This window comes from Trachypithecus francoisi, unplaced genomic scaffold (assembly GCF_009764315.1).
Source record: "Trachypithecus francoisi isolate TF-2019V2 unplaced genomic scaffold, Tfra_2.0 Lachesis_group20, whole genome shotgun sequence".
Lineage (NCBI taxonomy): Eukaryota > Metazoa > Chordata > Mammalia > Primates > Cercopithecidae > Trachypithecus > Trachypithecus francoisi.
Genome location: NW_022681466.1, coordinates 21460561 through 21483558, shown reverse-complemented (window position 1 = coordinate 21483558; position 22998 = coordinate 21460561). Strand labels below are relative to the sequence as shown.

Sequence of the window (22998 nt, the reverse complement as noted above, 5' to 3'; positions counted from 1 at the left end):
CTTCTTGTCCCACTGGTAGGGGAGAACTGAAGCCCCTCCTTTCAAACCTGGCACTCCTTAGTATGGAGTGCAAGGGTGTAGGCCTGAGAAGCCCTTTCTCCTCTCACCTCCTCTCCAGGGGGAAGAAAAGCCAAGGGTAGAACTGGCTCATTCCTCCAATCTCAGGGAAGAAACAGCACACGTGGAGACACAAATTAAATTTTTTAACGTAAAAACACATTAAGAGTTCATCTAAACATTTGTCTTAGAAATTCAGGTCGATGGTTAGGAAGGGAAAAGATGCTGTTAGAACAGAGGGAAGTGGGTGACCTCTCCAAAGACGGACGTGCTCCGACGGAGGGCTGGAGTGTTCCGGCGGTAGCCAAACCTTCCATTGAACCCATAGATTGGTTTCAGATCAGCATTGTAGTGGTCGTGCCCAGTCACCTGCTGGAGAGAATGCCCTTGGGGGCGAGGAGAGAGAGGCCTGAGCCTGCATTCAGCCCACCTCTTGGCTTCCCCATTCCCCTGGGTGTGGTATGGGATGCCAACCAGGCATAGTCACTTGCATTCCCCATGCCCACAGCTGAACATGCAATCCTCAAATTCCCTGAGCCTCTGGGCTGAAAAGCCAAGGGCTGGTGAGGCTGAGGGACAGAAGGCTTCCTAGAAATAAAACCCCGCACCAGGAATAATTGCAGGAAAACTGTGAATGGTTTGTGCTGGGACAGGAAGGGCCAGAAATTCTGGGTTTGGCAAAGCTTGCTTTTCTCCCACAAGAAATGAGAAAAATCTCACCCTTGCCTCTGACCCATGTGGAAAAAATGGATGAGATCAAATCAATTGGGCCAAATGGCACAAAGTATCATGTGACTAGAGAAGTGACCCACGATGGTGGAGCTGGGCTGGGAGGAGGGTTTACCCTGTTAGAAAAATATCTCGGCCAGGCGTGGTGGCTCACGCCTGTAATCCCAGCACTTTAGGAGGCCGAGGCGGGTGGATCACGAGGTCAGGAGCTCGAGACCATCCTGGCTAACACGATGAAACCCCGTCTGTACTAAAAATACAAAAAATTAGCTGGGCGTGGTGGCAGGTGCCTGTAGTCCCAGCTACCTGGGAGGCTGAGGCAGGAGAATGGTGTGAACGCAAGAGATAGAGCTTACAGTGAGCCGAGATCGTGCCACTGCACTCCAGCATGGGCAACACAGCAAAACTCAGTCTCAAAAAAAAGAAAAATATCTCTCAACTCTTTCCCATTGTTGTTAACCTGGGCCTGGAAAATGAGCAGGATGCAGCAGTGAGGGGAACAGGGACTTCAGAGTTGGGAAGAGCAGAATATTTTTGTTCATTTGTTTTTCAGATGGAGTCTCACACTGTCGCCCAGGCTGGAGTGCAATGATGCAATCTTGGATCACTGCAACCTCTGCCTCCTGGATTCAAGAGATTATCCTGCATCAGCCTCTTGAGTAGCTGGGATTATAGGTGCCCGCCAACACGCCTGGCCAATTTTTTGTATTTTTAGTAGAGACGGGGTTTTACTATGTTGGCCAGGCTGGTCTTGAACTCTTAACCTCGTGATCTGCCTGCCTCAGCCTCCCTAACTGCTGGGATTACAGGCATGAGCATGAGCCACTGTACCAGGCCAGGAAGAGCAGAATATTAATTCCAGCTCAGCCCTCTTGCCAAATTACTTTAACTAAAGAAACTGGTTTCCCTACCTGTGCTGTGGGGTTAGTGTAAGGGTGAAAAGTGCCTAACAAATGGCTCATGTCTATAATGTCAGCACTTTGGGAGGCTGAGGCCAGAGGATCACTTGAGCCTAGGAGTTCAAGACCAGCCTGGGCCACATAGGGAGACTCCATCTGTACAAAAAATAAAAAATTAACTGAGTGTGGTGGTGGACACCTGTGGGCCCAGCTGCTCAGAAGGCTGAGGTGGGAGGATTGCTCAAGCCCAGGAGGTCAAGACTGCAGTGAGTAGTAATTGTGCTACTGCATTTCTTTTTTTTTTTTTTTTTTAATGGAGTCTTGCTGTGTCGCCCAGGCTGGAGTGCAGTGGCATGATCTTGGCTCATTGCAACCTCCACCTCCTGGGTTCAAGCAGTTCTCCTGCCTCAGCCTCCCAAGTAGCTGGGATTCCAGGCACGAGCCACCACGCCCGGCTAATTGTCTTTTTGTATTTTTAGTAGAGACAGGGTTTAACCAGGTTGGCCAGGCTGGTTTGGAACTCCTGACCTCAAGTGATCCACCCGCCTCAGCCTCCCAAAGTGCTGGGATTACAGGCATGAGCCACCACACTCATCCGTGCTACTACATTTCATGCAATCCAGTTTGGGTGACAGACTGAGACCATGTCTCAAAAAAAAAAAAAAAAAAAATGGGGGCCTGACATACAGTACTGGTGCTTATTAACTAATATTAGGGAGCATTGTGGCACCATATGCTCATGTATGTGAAGAAAACCTGGAAGGATGCAGTCCCTTAGCCTCTTCCCCTCAACCAGGCCTCGCTATGGTCCAGGAACCATGATGAGGCTGGAAAGGGAGGCAGCACTTGCCTGTCCCTGCCCAGTTTCTCCTGTTGAGGTATCTCTGTCCTTGCCCGAAGATGTGGATATAGTCTACTATCCAGCCATCCCTTCCTGTACCGCCATGATCCTGAAAGTGGGGAAGAGAATACAGAAGACTGTCAGCCAAAATGTTGAGGGGGGCACAGTGCAAACTGCCCTGGGGTTTGCTGTGGGGAGAGAAGAGGACAGAGCCTTAGGTAACTGGGGCAGACAGACTAAATATATTTAAGAACCAGCCCAGGCGCAGTGGCTCAGGCCTGTAATCCCAGCACTTTGGAAGGCCGAGGTGGGTGGATTACCTGAGGCCAGGAGCTCGAGACTAGCCTTGCCAACATGGCGAAACCCCATCTCTACTAAAAATACAAAAAATTAGCTGGGCATGGTGGCAGGCATCTGTAATCCCAGCTGCTCAGGAGGCTGAGGCAGTAGAATTGCTTGAACGCTGGGGCAGAAGTTGCAGTGAGCCAAGATCTTGCCATTGCACTCCAGCCTGGGCAACAAGAGCCAAACTCTGTCTCAAAAAAAAAAAAGAACTCTCAGGGAGGGGCAGTTGAGCTTGGAAGCTGAAGGCTCAGTCTCTGCTGCCAGACAGGCTGGGTTCTAACTCCAGCTCAACCATTAACAGGCTTTGTGAACTTGGGCCAATTACACAGCTTTTCTGGGCCTCAATTTCCCCATCAGTAAAAGGAGTATTGCTGTGAGGTTTGTTTTTTGAGACATGGTCTCACACTGTCGCCCAGGCTAGAGTGCAGCGTTGCCACCTTGGCTCACTGCAACCTCCACCTCCTGGGTTCAAACAATTCTCCTGCCTCAGCCTCCTGAGTAACTAGGATTACAGGCATGCGCCACCATGCCCAGCTAATTGGCCAGGCTGGTCTCAAACTCTTGAACTCAGGTGATCCACCCGCCTCAGCCTCCCAAAGTGCTGGGATTACAGGATTGAGTCACTGCACCGGCCTGCTGTGAGACTTAAGTGGTTTTGGTTAGATAAAGGGCCTGGCATAGTGAAGCTGTATAAATGTTATCTTTATTTAAATGAAAATAATACCTACCACAAATGGTGGTTTTGACAATAATACTTTTAAAATTAAACTGGTTGGTTGGGAGCGGTGGCTAACACCTATAATCCCAGCACTGTGGGAGGCCAAGGCAGGAGGATCACTTGAGGTCAAGAGTTGGAGACCACCCTGGCCAACATGGCGAAACCCCTACTACAAATACAAAAATTAGCCAGGTGTAGTGGCGCGTGCCTATAATCCCAGCTACTCAGGAGGCTGAGGCAGGAGAATCACTTGAACCCGGGAGACAGAGGTTGCAGTGAGCTGAGATCGTGCCACTGTACTCCAGTCTGGGAGATAGAGTGACACTCCCTCTCAAAAACAAACAAACAAAAAAACAGACTGGGCACAGTGGCTTGTGCCTATAATCCCAGCACTTTAGGAGGCTGAGGCAAGAGGATTGCTTGAACCCAGAAGTTTGAGACCAGCCTAGGTAACATGGCCAGACCTGTCTCAACAAAACACTAAAAGATTGCGGCTGGGTATGGTGGCTCACGTCTGTAATCTCAGCACTTTGGGAGGCCAAGATGGGCAGATCACAAGGTCAGGAGTTCGAGACCAGCCTGGCCAACATGGTGAAACCCCATCTCTACTAAAACTACAAAATATTAGCTGGGCATTGTGGCAGGTGCCTGTAATCTCAGCTACTTGGGAGGCTGGGGCAGGAGAATCGCTTGAACCCGGGAGGCTGAGGTTGCAGTGAGCCGAGATCACACCACTGTACTCCAACCTGGGCGACAGGGTGAGACTCTGCCTCAAAAAAAAAAAAAATTAAAAGATTAGCCACTGGAAATGGTAGCACACGCCTATAGTCCCACCTACTCAGGAGGCTGAGACTGGAGGATTTCTTAAGCCCAGCAGTTCGAGGCTGCAGTGAGCTGTGCTACTGCACTTCCAGCCTGGGTGACAGAGTGGCACTCTGTCTCGAAAAAGAAAATTGGAAAGCTTTTTCAAGGCCGGGTGTGGTGGCTCACGCCTGTAATCCCAGCACTTTGGGAGGCTGAGGCAGGTGGATCAGTTGCGGTCAGGAGTTCAAGACCAGCCTGGCCAACATAGTGAAACCCCGTCTCTACTAAAAATACAAAAAATCAGCTGGGTGTGGTGGCGGGCGCTTGTAATCCCAGCTACTTGGGAGGCTGAGGCAGGAGAATCGCTTGAACCTAGGAAGCGAAGGTTGCAGTGAGCCAAGATCAGGCCACTCCACTCCAGCCTGGATGACAGAGTGAGACTCTGTCTAAAAAAAAAGAAAGCTTTTTCCAAATATGTATACCTTATCATTTTCAAGTTTTTAAATACACGGGTTCTTCCTTTTCCCCTCCCCAGACTCTAGTTCCTTCTGTTGTAAAATTACCAGTCAATGCCAGTGTGGTGGCTCATGCCTGTAGTCCCAGCACTTTGGGAGGCTGAGAAGGGCAGATCACTTGAGCTCAGCAGTTCAAGACCAGCCTGGGCAACATGGTGAAACCCGGTCTCCGTAGTCCCAGCTACTGGAGAGGCTGAAGTGGGTGGATCGTTTGAACACGGAAGGCGGAGGTTGCAGTAAGCCAAAATTATGCCACTGCACTCCAGCCAGGGTGACAGAACAAGACCCTGTCTCAAAAAAAAAAAAGAAAGAAAGAAAGAAAGAAAAATTGGGCAGGGCACGGTGATTCACGCCTGAAATCCCAGCACTTTGGGAGGCCGAGGCAAGCAGATCACGAGGTCAGGAGATGGAGACCATCCTGGCTTACACGGTGAAACCCCGTCTCTACGAAAAATACAAAAAATTAGCCAGACATGGTGGCGGGCGCCTGTAGTCCCAGCTACACAGGAGGCTGAGGCGGGAGAATGACGTGAACCTGGGAGGCAGAGCGAGACTCCATCTCAAAAAATAAATAAATAAAATAAAAATTACATGAGTCAACACACATGTGACTCGTGTGTCCATATACATGCACTGCACAGACCTATGCAAACAAACATTTGGGACTACACACACACACACACAAACCCCAAGATCTGTTCACAGAATAACCCCATGAGTCCTCCTGTCTCTTCTCCACACCACTGTTGTGTAGAAACACAAATACTGGAAGCGAAATGTTGGGCGGGAATATTGAACCATCAGCAAATAGTCTCGGAATCTTTGATCTAGGGGGTTAGCGGGGGAGTACTCTGCTGGGAAGGGGCCTACACCTAGGCGGGAAAAGGCCAGGGGGAGGAACTGAGGTCCGCAGAGGTTTGAGAGGTGTCCCTCCCTTTAGACCAAAGAACCCAGAGACCAAGCCCCACGCCCTGCCACTATGATGTCACAGGAGGAAGGCGTCTCGCCCTGGAAGTCAAGTCAATTCCCTTGTCTTACTCACTGAGGTCACACGGATTTTCGCGTATTTAGAGAATTTGCGGTGTGAGGTCACCCTAGAGGGCGGGTCGGTAACGTCACAAAGGACAAAGAGACGGACTGGTTTGGGAGAAGCTGGCTTTGAGCCCTATCCCCTTGCCTTGCAGAAACCCGGAATGAGTCTGTTCTCAAATTCCGGGCTGGAAGGCCATTCTGTGACGGGACCTTGCACTCAACACCTGTCCTCCCTCTCCTGCAGTCCCCCGGCTTCATTAAGAAAACTGGGAGGCGGTGGCGGGAGAATAGTGTGAGCCCAGGAGTTCAAGAGCAGTCTGGGTAACATGGCGAGACCCCCTCTCTACAAAAAAAAAAAAAAAAAAAATTAGGCGAGCGGGGTGGCGCGCGCCTGTAGTCCCGGCTAATCACGAGGCTGAGGTGGGAGGATCCCTTGACCCTGGGAGGTGGAAGCTGCAGTGAGCCATGACCGCACCACTGCACTCCAGCCTGGGCAAGAGTGAGACCCTGTAATTATAGGCTGAAACCTGTAATCCCAGTCTGGGTAACATGGTGAAACCCCGTCTCTACCAAAAACACCAAAATTAGTCTGGCTTCGTGGCGTGCCTGTAATCCCAGCTACTGCCGACGTAGGAGAATCGCTTAAACCCAGGAGGCAGAGGTTGCCGTGAGCCAAAATGGTGCCACTCACTACACTCCAGCCTGGGCGACAGAGCGAGACTCCGTCTCAAAATAATAATAATAATAATAAATAAAAATTTAAAAAAGAAAATAAAGTAAACTGAGGAGGTGAAAGTGGCGGAGTCGTCTTTGTGGTGAGGACGCTGGAGTGAAGATTTAGGGAGGAGTGTGGGGTCTTCCAGGAAGCTCGTATACCTGATGAGTTTTCCGCAAAACGGGCGGAACCACATGGCTCTGGAAGTAGCTGCGGGCGTGGTAGTCCTGCTGTGCATTGTAGGGCGGAATCGCCGACCACAGCTTGGGCCTAGAGCGCCCATAAGCGCGGGCAGTGGTGCTCACAGCCACCCCGTCCAAGATAAAGCCTTTCTCCAGTCGCAGGCGACACTCGCTCAGGTATGCCATCCCAACCACTGTAGCCTTGGAGGGCCTTTCTGGAGGGAATGAGGACCCTAGGTGGGGATACCCCCGTGCATTGTTACGTGATGTCAAGGACCCCTGCAACACAAACCCTATTGTCTCCACTCACCCTGGGTTGACCGGTGGGTCCTTAAGGCAGTGGGGGAAGTTTGCTTGCTTGGTCCCAGAGGAAGTTGACCAGAGACTGACTATGCAAGAGGAGTTGGAAAGTGAAGGGGAGGAGACTGGGTAACTGATTGTGGGCAGTTTGTGTGTAATTAGGCACCGTTCCCCCAGTTTTCCTTTAAGGTGAGTATTCTCTTTTCCCACGGTATTACATGCTATTTCCTCAGCTCAGTTTTGTTGAAAAGCTTGTACCCGGAATTGATCAGAAAGTTCAGATCACACCTACTTCCAATTCTCATTTTACAGAGCTAGAGGTTGAAGCTTAGAAAGGTTCCCTAGGCCGGGAGCGTTGGCTCATGCCAGGAACCCCAGCATTTTGGAAGAACGAGGCGGGGGTATCGCTTGAGCTCAGGAATTTAAGACCAGCGTGGGCAATACAGCGAAACCCCATCTCTACTGAATAAATGAATACTTAGCCGAGTGTGGTGGCACGCACCTGTGGACCCAGCTGCACTGCAGGCTGAGCCATGGAGGTGGAGGCTGCAGTGAGCCATGATTGTGCCACACTCAAGCCTGGATGAGAGGAGACCCTGTCTCAAAAGACCGAAAAAAAAAAAAAAAAAAAAAAAGGCCAGGTGCGGCTGCTCACGCTTGTAGTCCTAGCACTTTGGGAGGCCAAGGTGGGCAGATCATGAGGTCAGGAGATCGAGACCATCCTGGCTAACACGGTGAAACCCCATCTCTACTAAAACTACACAAAATTAGCAGGGCGTGGTGGCGGACGTCTGTAGTCCCAGCTACTCGAGAGGCTGAGGCAGGAGAATGGCGTGAATCCGGGAGCCGGAGCTTGCGGTGAGCGGAGATCGCGCCACAGCACTCCAGCCTGGGTGACAGAGCGAGACTCCGTCTCAAACAAACAAACAAAAAACAAAGAGATTCCCCAAATCCAGTTAGCTGACTTCCAGTTAGTTCAGTTAACAATTATCCTGCCCCACCCGAATTAACATTATTTATTTATTTATTCTTTTTATTTATTTATTTATTTTGAAGACAGTCTCACTCTGTCGCCCAGGTTGGAGTGCAGTGGCTCAGTCCCGGCTCACTACAACCTGTGCCTCCCGGGTTCAAGCAATTCTCTGCCTCAGCCTCCTGAGTAGCTGAGATTACAGGCACCCGCCACTAAGCCTGGCTAATTTTGGTATTTTTAGTAGAAACGGGATTTTGCCATGTTGGCCAAGCTGGTCTCTAACTCCTGACCTCAAATTATTAGCCCGCCTCGGCCTCCTAAAGTGCTGGGCTTACAGGCATGGGCCACTGTGCCTGGTCTCTTTTATGTATATATATTTAAATATAAATATAAAATATTTTATATTTATATTATATTTTATATATTAAAAATATACATATATAGTTTTTTTTAGATGTCACCCAGACTGGAGTGTAGTCTCAGCTCACTGCAACCTCTGCCTCCCGAGTTCAATCAATTATCCTATGTCAGCCTCCTGAATAGCTGAGATTACATGCCTGTGCCACCACCCCAGACTAATTTTTTTTTTTTTTTTGAGATGGAGTCTCACTCTGTTGCCCAGGCTGGAGTGCAGTGGCGGGATCTCAGCTCACTGCAACCTCCCGGGTTCAAGCAATTCTCCTGCCTCAGCTTCCTGAGTAGCTGGGATTACAAGCGCACGTCACCACACGTGGCTAATTTTTGTATTTTCAGTAGAGCTGGGGCTTCACCATGTTGGCCAGACTGGTCTTGAACTCCTGACCTCAGGTGATCCACCCACCTTGGCCTCCCAAAGTGCTGGGATTACTGGTGTGAGCCTCATGCCCCACCACCTAGCTAATTTTTGTGTATACATATATATATATATATTTTTTTTTTTTTTTTTTTTTTTTGAGATGGACTTTCACTCTTCTTGCCCAGGCTAGAGTGCAATGGTGCCATCTCGGCTCACTGCAACCTCCCAGGTTCAAGTGATTCTCCTGCCTCAGCCTCCCTAGTAGCTGGGATTACAGGCATTTGCCACCATGCCTGGCTAATTTTTGTATTTTTAGTAGAGACGGGCTTTCTCCATGTTGGTCAGGCTGGTCTCAAACTCCCAACCTCAGGTGATCCGACTGCCTCAGCCTCGCAAAGTGCTGGGATTACAAGCATGAGCCACCGCACCCGGCCATTAATTTTTGTATTTTTATTATTATTATTTTTTATTTTTTTCAGATGGAGTCTTGCTCTGTTGCCCAGGCTGGAGTGCAGTGGCGTGATCTTGGCTCACTGCAACCTCTGTCCCCTGGGTTTACAGGTGCACGCCACCACGCCCAGCTAATTTTTATATTTTTTCTAGAGACAGGGTTTCACCAGGCTGGTCTTGAACTGCTGACCTCATGTGAGTTCCCTGCGTCGGTCTCCGAAGTGCTGGGATTACAGGCGTGAGTAATTTTTGTATTTTTAGTAGAAACGGTTTCACCATGTTGGCCAGGCTGGTCTCAAAATCCTGACCTCTAGTGATCCTCCCGCCTTGGCCTCCCAAAGTGCTGGGATTACAGGTGTGAGCCACCATGCCCGGCCCCATCCCAATTATTTTCATCCACTATTATTTATGCTTCTTTTTTTCCCCTCAAGACATGGTTTCACTCCAATTTCCCAGGCTGGCACGCAGTGTTGTGATCTTGACTCACTGCAACCTCTGCCTCCCGGGCTCGAGCGATTCTTCTGCCTCAGCCTCCAATTAGCTGGGATTACAAGCACATGCCACCAGGCCCGGCTAATTTTTCTATTTTTTATAGAGACAGGGTTTCGCTATGTTAGCCAGACTGGTCTTGAACTCCTGAGCTCAAGTAATCAGCCCACTTTGGCCTCCCAAGCTGGGAAGATTACAGCCATGAGCCACCAGGACTGGCCTTATCTGTTCTTTAAAGTAACAAAACAGTGGGGGGAAATATTACCATATTTTTCCTCCAGCTAATTTTCTTTTTCATTTTCCTTTAGTTTCCACATGCAGCAATGGATCTAGCTAATTATATAAATTATAATATCTTATTATTTTATTTATTTCTGAGACAGAGTCTCACTCTGTCGCCTAGGCTGCAGTGCAGTGGAGCCATCTAGGCTAACTGCAGCCACCGCTTCCTGGGTTCAAGCGATTCTCCTGCCTCAGCCCCCAGAGTAGCTGGGAGTACAGATACACACAACCACACCCAGCTAATTTTTTTGTAGAGATGGAGGTATTGTTTGTTTTATTTTGTTTTTGTTTTTGTTTTGAGACAGAGTCTTATTCTGTCGCCCAAGCTGGAGTGCAATTACGTGATCTTGGCTCACTGCAACTTCTGCCTCCTGGGTTCAAGTGATTCTTCTGTCTCAGTCTCCCGAGTAGCTGGGGTTACAGGCACCTGCCACCATGCCCAGCTAATTTTTGTATTTTTAGTAGAGATGGGGTTTCACCATTCTGGCCGGGCTGGTCTTGAACTCCTGACCTCGTGATCTGCCCATCTCAGCCTCCCAAAGTGCTGGGATTACAGGCGTGAGCCACCATGCCAGGCCTTGTTTTTTTGTTTTGTTTTGTTTTTGTTTTTTCTTTGAGATGGAGTTTCACTCTTGTAGCCAAGGCTGGAGTGCAATGGTGCGATCTCGGCTCACTGCAACCTGTCTCCTGGGTTCAAGCGATTCTCCTGCCTTAGCCTCCCAAGTAGCTGGGATTACAGGCATGCACCACCATACCCAGCTGATTTTGTATTTTTAGTAGAGACGGGGTTTCACCATGTTGGGCAGACTAGTCTTGAACTCCTGACCTCAGGTGATCTACCCACCTTGGCCTCCCAAAGTGCTAGGATTACAGGCGTGAGCCACCATGGCCGTTGTTTTGTTTTTTTGAGACGGAGTCTGGGTATTGTCACCAGGCTGGAGTGCAATGGCGCGATTTTGGCTCACTGCAACCTCCGCCTCCTGGGTTCAAGCGATTCTCCTGCCTCAGCCTCTTGAGTAGCTGGGATTACAGGCACCCATCACCACACCCAGCTAATTTTTGTATTTTTAGTAGAGATGGGTGTTTCACCACGTTGGCCAGGCTGATATGGAACTCCTGACCTCAGGTGATCCACCTGCCTTGGCCTCTCAAATTGTTGGGATTACAGGCATGAGCTTCTGCGCCCGGCGGAGATGGAGTGTTTTTTTGTATGTTTTTTTTTGGGGGGGGGATGGTGTCTCGCTCTGTCGTCCAGGCTGGAGTGCAGCGGCGCAATCTTGGCTCACTGCAAGGTCCGCCTCCTGGATTCACGCCATTCTCCTGCCTCAGCCTCCCGAGCAGCTGGGACTACAGGGGCCCGCCGCCAAGCCCGGCTAAATTTTTTTATGTATTTTTAGTAGAGATCGGGTTTCACCATGTTAGCCAGGATGGTCTTATCTCCTGACCTCGTGATCTGCCCGCCTTGGCCTCCCAAAGTGCTGGGGTTACAGGCGTGAGCCACTGGGCCTGGCCTGTTTTGTTTTTTTCATAGAGACAGTTTTGCCCAGGCTGGAGTGCAGTGCAGTGGTGTGATCATTGCTCACTGCAGCCTTGACCTCCTGGGCTCAAGTGATCCTCCCACCTCAGCCTCCAGAGTAGCTGAGACTAAAGGTGCACACCGCCACACCCAGCCAATTTTTTGTGTGCCTGTAGCTAGACTTGATTGCTCGTCTCAGCCTCCAGAGTAGCTGGGATAATGGGCATGCTCCACTAGGTCTTGTAGTGAATTTACTATTTTGTATATTTACTACTATTTTTATTATGAAAGTACATGTTTTACTGTTCAAGTTGCAAGCTCCTATAAATCAGATCTGATATCTTGAATCCATTCTATTAAAACTTTTACCTAGAAAAAACTTGCAGGTAAATGATGACAAAGGAAAAGTATATATAAATCTGGCCAGGCGCAGTGGCTCACACCTGTAATCCCAGCACTTTGGGAGGCCGAGTGGGGCGGAACACCTGAGGTTGGGAGTTGGAGACCAGCCTGACCAACATGGAGAAACTCTGTCTCTACTAAAAATACACAGTTAGCCAGACGTGGTGGTGCATGCCTGTAATTCCACCTACCTGGGAGGCTGAGGCAGGAGAATCGCTAGGACCTAGGAGGCAGAAGTTGCAGTGAGCTGAGATTGTACCACTGCACTCCAACCTGGGCAATAAGAACCCAGGAGTCTCTTGGAGCCCAGGAGTGAGACGGAGTCTGGCTGGCTCACTGCAACCTCCGCCACTGCAACCTCTGCCTCTTGGGTTCAAGCAATTCTCCTGCCCCAGCCTGCCGAGTAATTGGGACTACAGGCACGTGTCACCACGCCCAGCTAATTTTTTATTTTTAGTAGAGACGAGATTTCACCATATTGGCCAGGCTGGTCTTGAACTCCTCATCTCAGGTGATCAGCCCATCTCGGCCTTCCAAAGTGCTGAGATTACAGGTGTGAGCCACCATGCCCAGCTGACAAAGGAAAACATTTAGTGAAATGTAAATATCAAGCTTTTAATCCAAGTCAAAAAAAACTCCAAAGCATAAAATGTGAGGTGGGATGCAGTGGCTCACACTTGTAATTGCGGCCCTTTGAAGGCCACAGCAAGAGGATTCCGAGTCCAGCAGTTCAAGGTTATAGTGAGCTTCTATGGTGTCACTGCACTCCAGCCTGGGTGACAGAGCAAGACTGTCTCAGAAAAGATAAAATTCAAAAATAGCAGTGATTAAGGGTAATACATAAGGATCATATATTGCCATAATATATAAAAATATAAAAGGTGGGCCTAGGGGCTTGTCACACTAAAGCTGACTTGAAATTGACCATACTCAGGGACGTTACGGTCTAACTCTCTCAAACTAGAGATTTAATACTTTTTTTTCCTTTCCCGAGACGGAGTTTCGCTCTTGTTGCCCAGGCTGGAGGGCAATCGCAGGATCTCGGCTCACTGCAACCTCCACCTCCAGGGTTCAAGCGATTCTCCTGCCTCAGCCTCCGAAGTAGCTGGGATTACAGCATGCACCACTACGCCTGGCTAATTTTGTATTTAGTAGAGATGGAGTTTCAACGTGTTGGACAGGCTGGTCTCGATCTCCTGACCTCAGATGATCCACCCACCTCAGCCTCCCAAAGTGCTGGGATTATAGGCGTGAACTACCACGCCCAGCCAAGATTTAATTCTTCTAAAACCAAGACTGGTTCAGTCTAGACAGGGTACTGGTTCTCAATCTTGGGTGTACCTTGAAATCTCCTGGGAGCTTCACAATTCTGATGTCTGAGTCCTATTCTGCAGTCTGACTAATTGGTCTAGGGTATGAACCAGACACATTTTCAGAAGCTCCAGGTTAGAACAACTCCTCTCTAGGTCTGGTACATTCCATAAACTAGTCATAAGACATTAAGGGTAGTTCTTTTTGATACCAAATGGAGCTTGTATTATACCTAACTTACAGGCAGAGACATTTATGGCTGAGTATTTGCAGATACTGATATATGAACACAAACCTTAAGCTAAAAACCCTATTTAGTCCACTTCCCCCCAAAGTATTGTTCTAAACGAGTATCCATTTTTCCCAGACACTGGGTATCACCTAAATCAACTCTTACAGAGTTTAGAAACAAATGCTAACAACCTCCTACCTTAAGACCAAGTGCCTTTATTAACAGGGCTTTATGCCTGTTCAGTTGGCAAAATTTTATCATTCTTTCATTCTCAAACTAGAGCTTGGAACATAAATTACACGATCATCCTGTTTGTCAAAACATTTTCATAGCAAAATACCTGTACGTACCATCAACTTAATCACCTTCCACTATGACAGTAAACCTACATGGCAATTACTGTTGTTCTACAAATATTCAGTTTACTCCAAACCTGTTAACTGCTAAAATGTACATATAGACAGGCTCCCATTAACATCAATCCTCAAAATCCCTGTGTGTCCAGGATCTAACTATACGATCTTTTTTTTTTTTTTTTTTTGAGACGGAGTCTCGCTCTGTCGCCCAGGCTGGGGTGCAGTGGCCGGATCTCAGCTCACTGCAAGCTCCGCCTCCCGGGTTTACGCCATTCTCCTGCCTCAGCCTCCCGAGTACGAGTAGCTGGGACTACAGGTGCCCGCCACCTCGCCCGGCTAGTTTTTTGTATTTTTTTAGTAGAGACGGGGTTTCACCGTGTTAGCCAGGATGGTCTCCATCTCCTTACCTCGTGATCCGCCCGTCTCAGCCTCCCAAAGTGCTGGGATTACAGGCTTGAGCCACCGCGCCCGGCCTATACCATCTATCTTAACTTCAATGCCTTTTTTTTTTTGTGGGGGATGGGGAACAGAATCTTGCCCTGTTGCTCAGGCTGGAGTGCAATGGTACGATCTCGACTCGCTGCAATCTCCACCTCCCAGGTTCCAGCAATTCTGTCAGCTGAGATTACAGGTGTACACCACCATGCCCAGCTAACTTGTATTTTTAGTAGAGGTTTCACCATGTTGGTCAGCCTGGTCTCGAATTCCTGACCTCATGATCCGCCTGCTTTGGCCTCCCAAAGTGTTGGGATTACAGGAGCAAGCCACAGCGCAGCCATTTCAATGCCTTTCTCACTGCAGGAGAAGCTCTCTTGTATAGACAGTCATCAAGCAGTATCTACTATTATTTTTGGGACTTAAAACCCAAATACTTTTTGAAGCCAAAATCAAATACAGCAATTGAAAAATGCCGCCAGGCGCGGTGGCTCAAGCCTGTAATCCCAGCACTTTGGGAGGCCGAGATGGGCAGATCACGAGGTCAGGAGATCGAGACCATCCTGGCTAACACGGTGAAACCCCGTCTCTACTAAAAAAAAAAATACAAAAACTAGCCGGGCGAGGTGGCGGGCGCCTGTAGTCCCAGCTCCCTGGGAGGCTGAGGCAGGATAATGGCGTAAACCTGGGAGGCGGAGCTTGCAGTGAGCTGAGATCCAGCCACTGCACTCCAGTCCGGGTGACAGAGCGAGACTCCGCCTCAAAAAAAAAAAAAAATAAATAAATAAATAAAATAAAATAAAAAATACAAAAAACTAGCTGGGCGTCGTGGTGGGCACCTGTAATCCCAGCTACTCGGGAGGCTGAGGCAGGAGAATGGCCTAAACCCGGGAGGCGGAGCTTGCAGTGAGATGAGATAGTGCCACTGCACTCCAGCCTGGGCAACAGAGCCAGACTCCGTCTCTAAAAAAAAAAAAAAAAAAAAAAAATGCCGAAAAAGTCTGCAAACTCACAAAAAAGCAAGGATTGTTTAAAAAAAAAAAAAAAAGGCCGGGCGTGGTGGCTCAAGCCTGTAATCCCAGCACTTTGGGAGGCCGAGACGGGTGGATCACGAGGTCAGGAGATCAAGACCATCCTGGCTAATACAGTGAAACCCTGTCTCTACTAAAAAAAATACAAAAACTAGCCGGGCGAGGTGGCGGGCGCCTATAGTCCCAGCTACTCTGGAGGCTGAGGCAGGAGAATGGTATGAACCCGGGAGGTGGAGCTTGCAGCGAGCTGAGATCCGGCCACTGCACTCCAGCCTGGGCGACAGGGCGAGACTCCGTCTCAAAAAAAAGCACAGTGTTTCCATTTCACAAAAGCAATGGTCGGGTCAGGTCATGCCAAAAAGATTATAGAGGCCGGGATGGGAAGATCACTTGAGATCAGGAGTTTGAGTCCAGTTTGGCCAACACGTTGAAACCCCATCTCCACCAAAAATACAAAAATTAGCCAGGCATGATGGCAGGTGCCTGTAATCCCAGCTACTTGGGAGGCTGAGGCAGGAGTATTACTTGAACCCTGGAGGTGGAGGTTGCAGCAAGAAAAGATCTCCCCACTGCACTCCAGCCTCTGTAACAGTGAGACTCCAAAAGTGTAGAAGTGAACAGGGAGGCAAGCACTGCCAACAAATACTTTTTAATGGGTTTAAAATTTTTATTTTTAGAAATATACTGGAGAATCATGCAATGCTGCCAGCATTGGATGCAATCCGGGGCCACAAGTCTGCACACTCCTTTGCTACTGGTCCTGTAATGGCAGAACCTGCATTAAAAAAACAAAAAAAAATGTGGGGGACAGGTTAAGACATCATCAAACAGAGGATCCGTGGCCTGTACTTCTAGACAACCCACCCAACCTCAGAGACCTAAGGAACAAGCCAGACTGAGTTCCTACCTTTCATCTCGCCTTTATTGTTCACTATGACTCCTGCATTATCTTCAAAATAAAGAAACACACCATCTTTTCTACGGTATGACTTTCGTTGTCGAATGACCACTGCTGGATGTACTGAGAGAAGAAAAAAGGACAGCAGTCATTAACCTGTCAAGTCGCAACGCCACCACAAAAGCAGTTTCCAGCTAGACATAATGTACACTCAGTGTTTCAGACAGTGTAAATATCAATCAATCTTTAAGGTGATCCTCCCACCTCAGCCTCTCCAGTATCTTGGACTACAGCTGCTCACCACCATGCCCAGATTTTTTTTTTTTTTTTTTGAGACGGAGTCTTGCTCTGCCACCCAGGCTGGAGTGCAGTGGCCGGATCTCAGCTCACTGCAAGCTCCGCCTCCCGGGTTTATGCCATTCTCCTGCCTCAGCCTCCCGAGTAGCTGGGACTACAGGCGCCCGCCTCGTCGCCCGGCTAGTTTTTTGTATTTTTAAGTAGAGACGGGGTTTTCACCGTATTAGCCAGGATGGTCTCGATCTCCTGACCTCGTGATCCGCCCGTCTCGGCCTCCCAAAGTGCTGGGATTACAGGCTTGAGCCACCGCGCCCGGCCTTAAAATCAAAGCTGCCAGTATTTTCTCGCAAGTGTAAAACTCTCAGGACGACAATTATCCTTGCCTATGCCTTTTCTAACTTCACCTCACAGGTGGGTTATTAAGATCCCAGTATCACTGAATTGGGATGTAGAAATGGGACCTGGGACCCCCAACTGCTCCCAGTCCTGGCAATGAGCAGAGACCAAGCTATTCAGATTTACACTGGAAAACAGTTCAAATTCCTGGGCCCAAACACCAGGCTTTATGTTTTACTTTTAATGTTTTACTTTCCAGTGTCATAAGTAACTTTTACACCCATCTGTACTAAAGGGAAAAAGACGCTTTTCCCAACGTTCAAAATCAAGTATCACTACACAGTGAAATATAATGCTTGTGAAGAACTATTATAGAGTGAGACACACCTGGATTCCAATCTTCACTGATACTAGCGTGGGGTCCTTACACAGAATTTTTATAACGACAGGAAGACTATACAAAAAATAGATAAGTCTAACCAAGTTAGCAATGGGACACACATGAGGCAGCCAATACTTACTGACCCTCCTCTACTTAGAAACCATTAAATGCTCACAAATTCATCAAGTAGACAAATAGACCTCGCCCTTTTGCACATTTCTGTACTTGTTATTTATTAAGTTCCAAGGGGAGGGGATGTATTCATTTAGCAGAAACAAGGACCAAAAAAGACATTAACAAAATTGGATACGCACAGCTCGTTTTAAAACTGAAGTGTTCTGAGCTCTGTCTGGTCTGTCCCACCACTGACTGAGACCAACAATCCACTCTCCTGCCATCTCATCTACAAAGTGATGGCCATTTGCTCTGCTCTTCTCTGACAGCTCCCTGGGCCACCAATCAGACCCAGGAAGTGTTCTGAGAAGAGGAAAAAGCCCATGCAATTGCTGAATCACAAGCACAGTGCTACCAAGCCCTCAAGTGGATACCAAGCCCTCAAGTGGATATTAATGGTGAACAAAAAAAGATTTCTAACCCAAAGGTTAAAAATCTACTGGAGAGCATCGTGGGGTGGATACAGGATAGGAACAACTGTAATAAATGGCTAACAAATCAACATCACATTTGTAAATCAACGGATGGCTAGGAACTCTTTAGAAGAGCAAGACATCCCAGGGTAGAGACAGACTAGGCAGGCACAGGAAAAAAGTGCAAGAGCTGAAGTTAAAATGCATCAAATACCAGAAGTTCTAAAGCCAGACACGACACAAACAGCAAGTATTTTGAGGCCTCCCCCTTTAAATCATATACCTGACAGGAAAACTTTTGAGGGGGTAGTCTGAGATTAAGTAATGAGCAATTAGCTGGGTGTGGTGGCGCACACCTATGATCCCAGCTACTCGGGAGGCTGAGGCAGGACAATCACTTGAGCCTGGGAGGTGGAGGTTGCAGTGAACAGAAAGATATGTGCCACTGCACTCCAGCCTGGGCAACAGAGTGGGACTACGTCTCAAAAATAAATAAATAAAAATAAAATAATGAGCGGCTTCTCGTTTTCATTTTCTAATTTTTTTTTTTTTTTTTGAGAACCCAGGAGGCAGAGGTTGCAGTGAGCCAAGATCGTGCCATTGCACTCCAGTGTGGGCTAAGCGACAGAGGGAGACCCCATCTCAAAAAATAAATAAATAAATAAATCTAAAGTATGGAAATGACAAGATGATGGTCCCCCCTCCAACATAATATGAACAAAAACTTAAGATACTTATCTCACACTGCCTCTCAATGGAAAACAACCTTGAGGCCTTGAAAACTGATCCATTTTCCGTTAAAGGAAAGAGTCCCCCCACTACTTATCAGTATTAAGGTGGGCTCAGTGTTTACTCACCCTTTTTTCTGAGCTCTGGTTTGCCTTTCTTGACTGTGGCCATCACCATGTCACCCACACCAGCAGCGGGAAGTCTGTTCAGCCGTCCCTTGATCCCCTTCACAGAGATGATATACAGGTTTTTGGCTCCTACAAAAGAATGTAAATAAAAATGAAAAATGTTGAGGGCCGATCAGGCCGTTCCATCAGTAGAGCATTTCCCAAACACTTCCGAAGTCCCTCCCTCCACTGACTGCCCAAGCAGTTAGTCCTCAAGAACGCCTTGTCACACCACCGATTGAAGCAAACAACACATGTTGTCACTTCACCCAAAAGCGATGTTTTCACTCTCCCCTTTCTTGACGGCTCAATAGGTCATTAGGCACAGGCCCACTGAGTGCTTTTAAAAGGGGGAGTATATCAACGTGCAGTCAAAGACCTCACCTGTGTTGTCAGCACAATTGATCACAGCTCCTACCGGAAGACCCAAGGAAATCCGGAATTTCGCACCAGAGGACCCACCACGTCCTGTGGATATAAAGGGGAGGTAAACAGGATAAAGAGATCACTATCTAGACATGGTTCGCAGTTCCCCCTCATATCCTTCAACTGTAATTCACCGCACATACTTTGACAGACTGTACGCTATAGATTAGCTCGCTCGAATTTTACTTATGCCGTCCCCGTGTGCCACCCGATTGTCACGGAAAGTAGCCTATTTCTCACTATTACCACTCTGACATCGAAATTAAGGAACCTAGACGACTCAGCCCTTGTTCCAACTTTCGCAAAACGCAATCGCTCCTGCAAAGCATAAGACCGCAGAGGTCGCGCAAACCAGGGCCTAACCCAGTCTAACTTCAACCCCAATACGATAGCCCTATTCGCAGAGCGATCTCGTGGGATCTAGACTATATTCATGTCGGGATCCTGCTATGTCAACTCTCCAGCACCCCACTGCCACTTTCGAGGGCCGTGGCAGTGCTCTTGCGATGGCCTGGCTCTCCCTCTCCGGCCTGAAGGAGAGCAAAGCGCCCCAGCTGCCTAGGGCCACCGCTCCTGACGAATCCGCCAGCCACTGCACGACAGATGGTGGAGGATCCTCCAAAAGCAAAACCTCACCTCGCTTCGACATCTTGAACGCCGGAAAGAGAAAAAAAGGAAGTTGATTCAAAGGACGCTGGGATATGAACTTTGACGCCCCGCCCACCTTCGTCACGTGGCCGGTGCTTAAAACTCTGCCTCTTCCGCCTCTGGGCGCTGCCTTATTGCGTATTAAGTTCACGACTTCGCTTTGAGCCCTCTCGGAAGTGGGCGTTGAAGTAGAAGCGCAAGAGATAGGAAATCTCTTCTCCGCGAGCTTAAAAGTAGTTAGGGACATGGAAGCAGTGATTTGTGAACTTGCTCACGACCTCTTTCGACAACTGAATACGTGCCAGGCACTTATCTGCACACTAGAGAATAGGAATTAAAACACAGTTCGTGCCGTGTGGGGGTTCCCAAAGAAACAAAGACAGTGGGGGAGGGGGGAGAACCAGCTCTAAACGGTTTCGTTGAATGTAATACAATTGAGAAGTGCTGCAGATCATTCCATCTATGTGTTCTTGGTACCATACCATTCTGTATTTTACATATACAGTATTGCTCTATTTATTGACCCCCCCCACACACACACACACACACTTGTTTTTTCTTTTTTTGAGACGGAGTCTCGCTCTTGCCCAGGCTGGAGTATAGTGGCGCGCTCTCAGCTCGCTGCAACCTCCGTCTCCCGGTTTCAAGCAATTCTCTGTCTCAGCCTCAGAGTAGCTGAGACCACAGGCGCCCACCACAACGCTGGGCTAATTTTTGTATTTTTAGTAGAGACGGGTTTTCGCCATGTTGGCCAGGCTGGTCTCGAATTTCTAACCTCAAGTGATCTGCCTGCCTTGGCCTCTCAAAGTGCTGGGATTGCAGGCGTGAGCCCCCGCGCCAGTCCACTTGCTCCTTTCACAGCTTCAGCCGCCCCTTTCTCCTGGGTTCTTCCCGTCCCACGATACATTCATTCAGATACTTATTGAGCTCCTACTTTGTAGCAGGTTCTGTCCAGGGCGTACAGCAGATGACATCGGACAACAAAATAGATCAACCTTGTTGTCCTTATGGAGTTTACATTCTGCTGGGGTGCAGGTGGAGGAGGATATTAGACACTAAACAAAAGATATAATAAATAATTGCAGTATGTAGTATGTTAGATGGGGATAAGTATTATAAAAATATAAATAGTATCGCTTCTTGGCCTCTTGGCCAAAATCAAGTGTAAAATACAAATAGTGGCCGGGCCTGGTGGCTCACGCTTGTAATCCCAGCACTTTGGGAGGCCGAGGCCGGTGGATCACGAGGTCAGGAGATCGAGACAAGCCTGGCCAACACAGTGAAACCCCGTCTCTACTAAAAATACAAAAGTTAGCTGGGCATGGTGGCACGCGCCTGTAATCCCAGCTACAGCTACTCAGGAGGCTGAGGCAGGAGAATCGCTTGAACCCGGGAGGCGGAGGTGGCAGGGAGCCGAGATCGCGCTACTGCACTCCAACCTGGGCGACAGAGCTAGACTCCGTCTCAAAAAAAAAATATATATATATATAGCTCTTTGAGGAAGACGCCGTCGTAGGTGTTGCGGATCGCCAATCCTCACGCTCCTGCTCCCGACTCACCGCTGTTAGCTCTTGCCCAGGAACCAGTCGGTCAGGAAGCCGCGCAGTAGCCATGGCTTTTAAGGATACCGGAAAAACACCCATGGAGGCGGAGGTGGCAGTTCACGAATTCGAGTCACTCTAATGAGCCGCACCATAAAAATCCCTGGAGTAGGTGTGTGCTGACTTGATCAGAGGAGCAAAGGAAAAGAATCTCAAAGTGAAAGGACCAGTTCGAATGTCTGCCAAGACTTTGAGAATCACTACAAGAAAAACTGTTTGTGGTGAAGGTTCTAAGACATGGGATCGTTTCCACATGAGAATCCACAAGCCACTCATTGACTTGCGCAGTCCTTCTGAGATTGTTAAGCAGGTTACTTCCATCAGTATTGAGCCAGGAGTTGAGGTGGAAGTCGCCACTGCAGATGCTTAAGTCAACTATTTTAGTAAATTGACTACCAGGTTTTTTGTTTTCTTTTTTCTTTTTTTTTCTTTTGAGACAGAGTTTCGCTCTTGCTGCCCAGGCTGGAGGGCAGTGGCGCGGTCTTGGCTCACCGCAACCTCCACGGCCGATATATATATAAATCAGCTGGTAATCGGCCGGGCGCGCTGGCTGACGCCTGTAATCCCGACACTTTGGGAGACCAAGGCAGGCAGATCACCTGAGGTCAGGAGTTCAAGACCAACATGGCCAAAATGGCGAAACCTGGTTTCTACAAAAATACAAACATTAGCCAGGCGCGGTGGCTCACACCTGTAATCCCAGCACTTTGGGAGGTGGAGGCGGGCGGATGACGAAGTCAGGAGATCGAGACCATCCTGGCTAACACAGTGAACCGCCGTCTCCACAGAAAATACAAAAAATTAGCCGGGCGTGGTGGCGGGCGCCTCTAGTCTCAGCTACTCGGGAGGCTGAGGCAGGAGAATGGCGTGAACCCGGGAGGCGGAGCTTGCAATGAGCCGAGATCTCACCACTGCACTCCAGCCTGGGCGACAGAGTGAGACTCTGTCTCAAAAAAACAAAACAAAACAAAATAAAAACAAGCAAACAAACAAACAAACATTAGCCGGGCATGGTGGCAGGTGGCTGCAATCCCAGTTACTCGGGAGGCCGAGGCAGGAGAATCGTTTGAACCAAGGAGGTGGAGGTTGCAGTAAGCCGAAGTCCTGCTACTGCACTCCAGCCTGGGGTATACAGCCAGGGTCTATCTCAAAAAATATATAAATAAGGCCGAGCACAGTGGCTCACGCCTGTAATCCCAGAACTTTGGAGGCCAAGGCGGTCAGATCACCTGAGGTTGGGAGTTTGAGACCAGCCTGACCAACTTGGAGAAACCCCATCTCTACTAAAAATATAAAATTAGCCAGGTGTGGTGGCGCGTGCCTGTAATCCCAGCTAGTCAGGAGTCTGAGGCAGGAGAATCGCTTGAAACCCGGGAGGCAGAGGTTGCGGTGAGCCGAGATTGCACCATTGCACTCCAGCCTGGGCAACAGGAGAGTTTGAAACTCTGTCTCAAAAAAAATAGATAAACAAAAATGGGGCCGGGGCGGTGGCTCATGCCTGTAATTCCATCACTTTGGGAGGCCAAGGTGGTTATATT

General features: G+C 48.6%; 2 protein-coding genes, 1 non-coding gene and 1 pseudogene across 3 annotated transcripts; 1 reads left to right on the top strand and 3 right to left on the bottom strand.

Moving 5' to 3' along the window:
• Positions 1-182: 182 nt before the first annotated feature.
• Positions 183-7341, bottom strand: CUNH17orf98 (chromosome unknown C17orf98 homolog). The gene is made up of 3 exons (XM_033183233.1): positions 6817-7341; positions 2536-2635; positions 183-443 (listed from the first exon to the last, which is right to left on the bottom strand). The coding sequence occupies exons 1-3, from the start codon at positions 7021-7023 to the stop codon at positions 286-288; spliced, it is 465 nt and encodes a 154-aa protein (XP_033039124.1). The 5' UTR covers positions 7024-7341; the 3' UTR covers positions 183-285.
• An 8681-nt stretch (positions 7342-16022) lies between these two features.
• Positions 16023-19990, bottom strand: RPL23 (ribosomal protein L23). The gene is made up of 5 exons (XM_033183232.1): positions 19848-19990; positions 19170-19253; positions 18747-18875; positions 16297-16410; positions 16023-16164 (listed from the first exon to the last, which is right to left on the bottom strand). Exons 1-5 carry the CDS (start codon positions 19858-19860, stop codon positions 16082-16084), a joined length of 423 nt encoding a protein of 140 aa, XP_033039123.1. The 5' UTR covers positions 19861-19990; the 3' UTR covers positions 16023-16081.
• Positions 19007-19138, bottom strand: LOC117068094. Its single transcript, XR_004430961.1, has one exon. It is a non-coding gene; the product is annotated as a small nucleolar RNA SNORA21 (small nucleolar RNA).
• A 1480-nt stretch (positions 19991-21470) lies between the features above and the next one.
• On the top strand, positions 21471-21830 carry LOC117066480 (annotated as a pseudogene).
• Positions 21831-22998: the final 1168 nt, after the last annotated feature.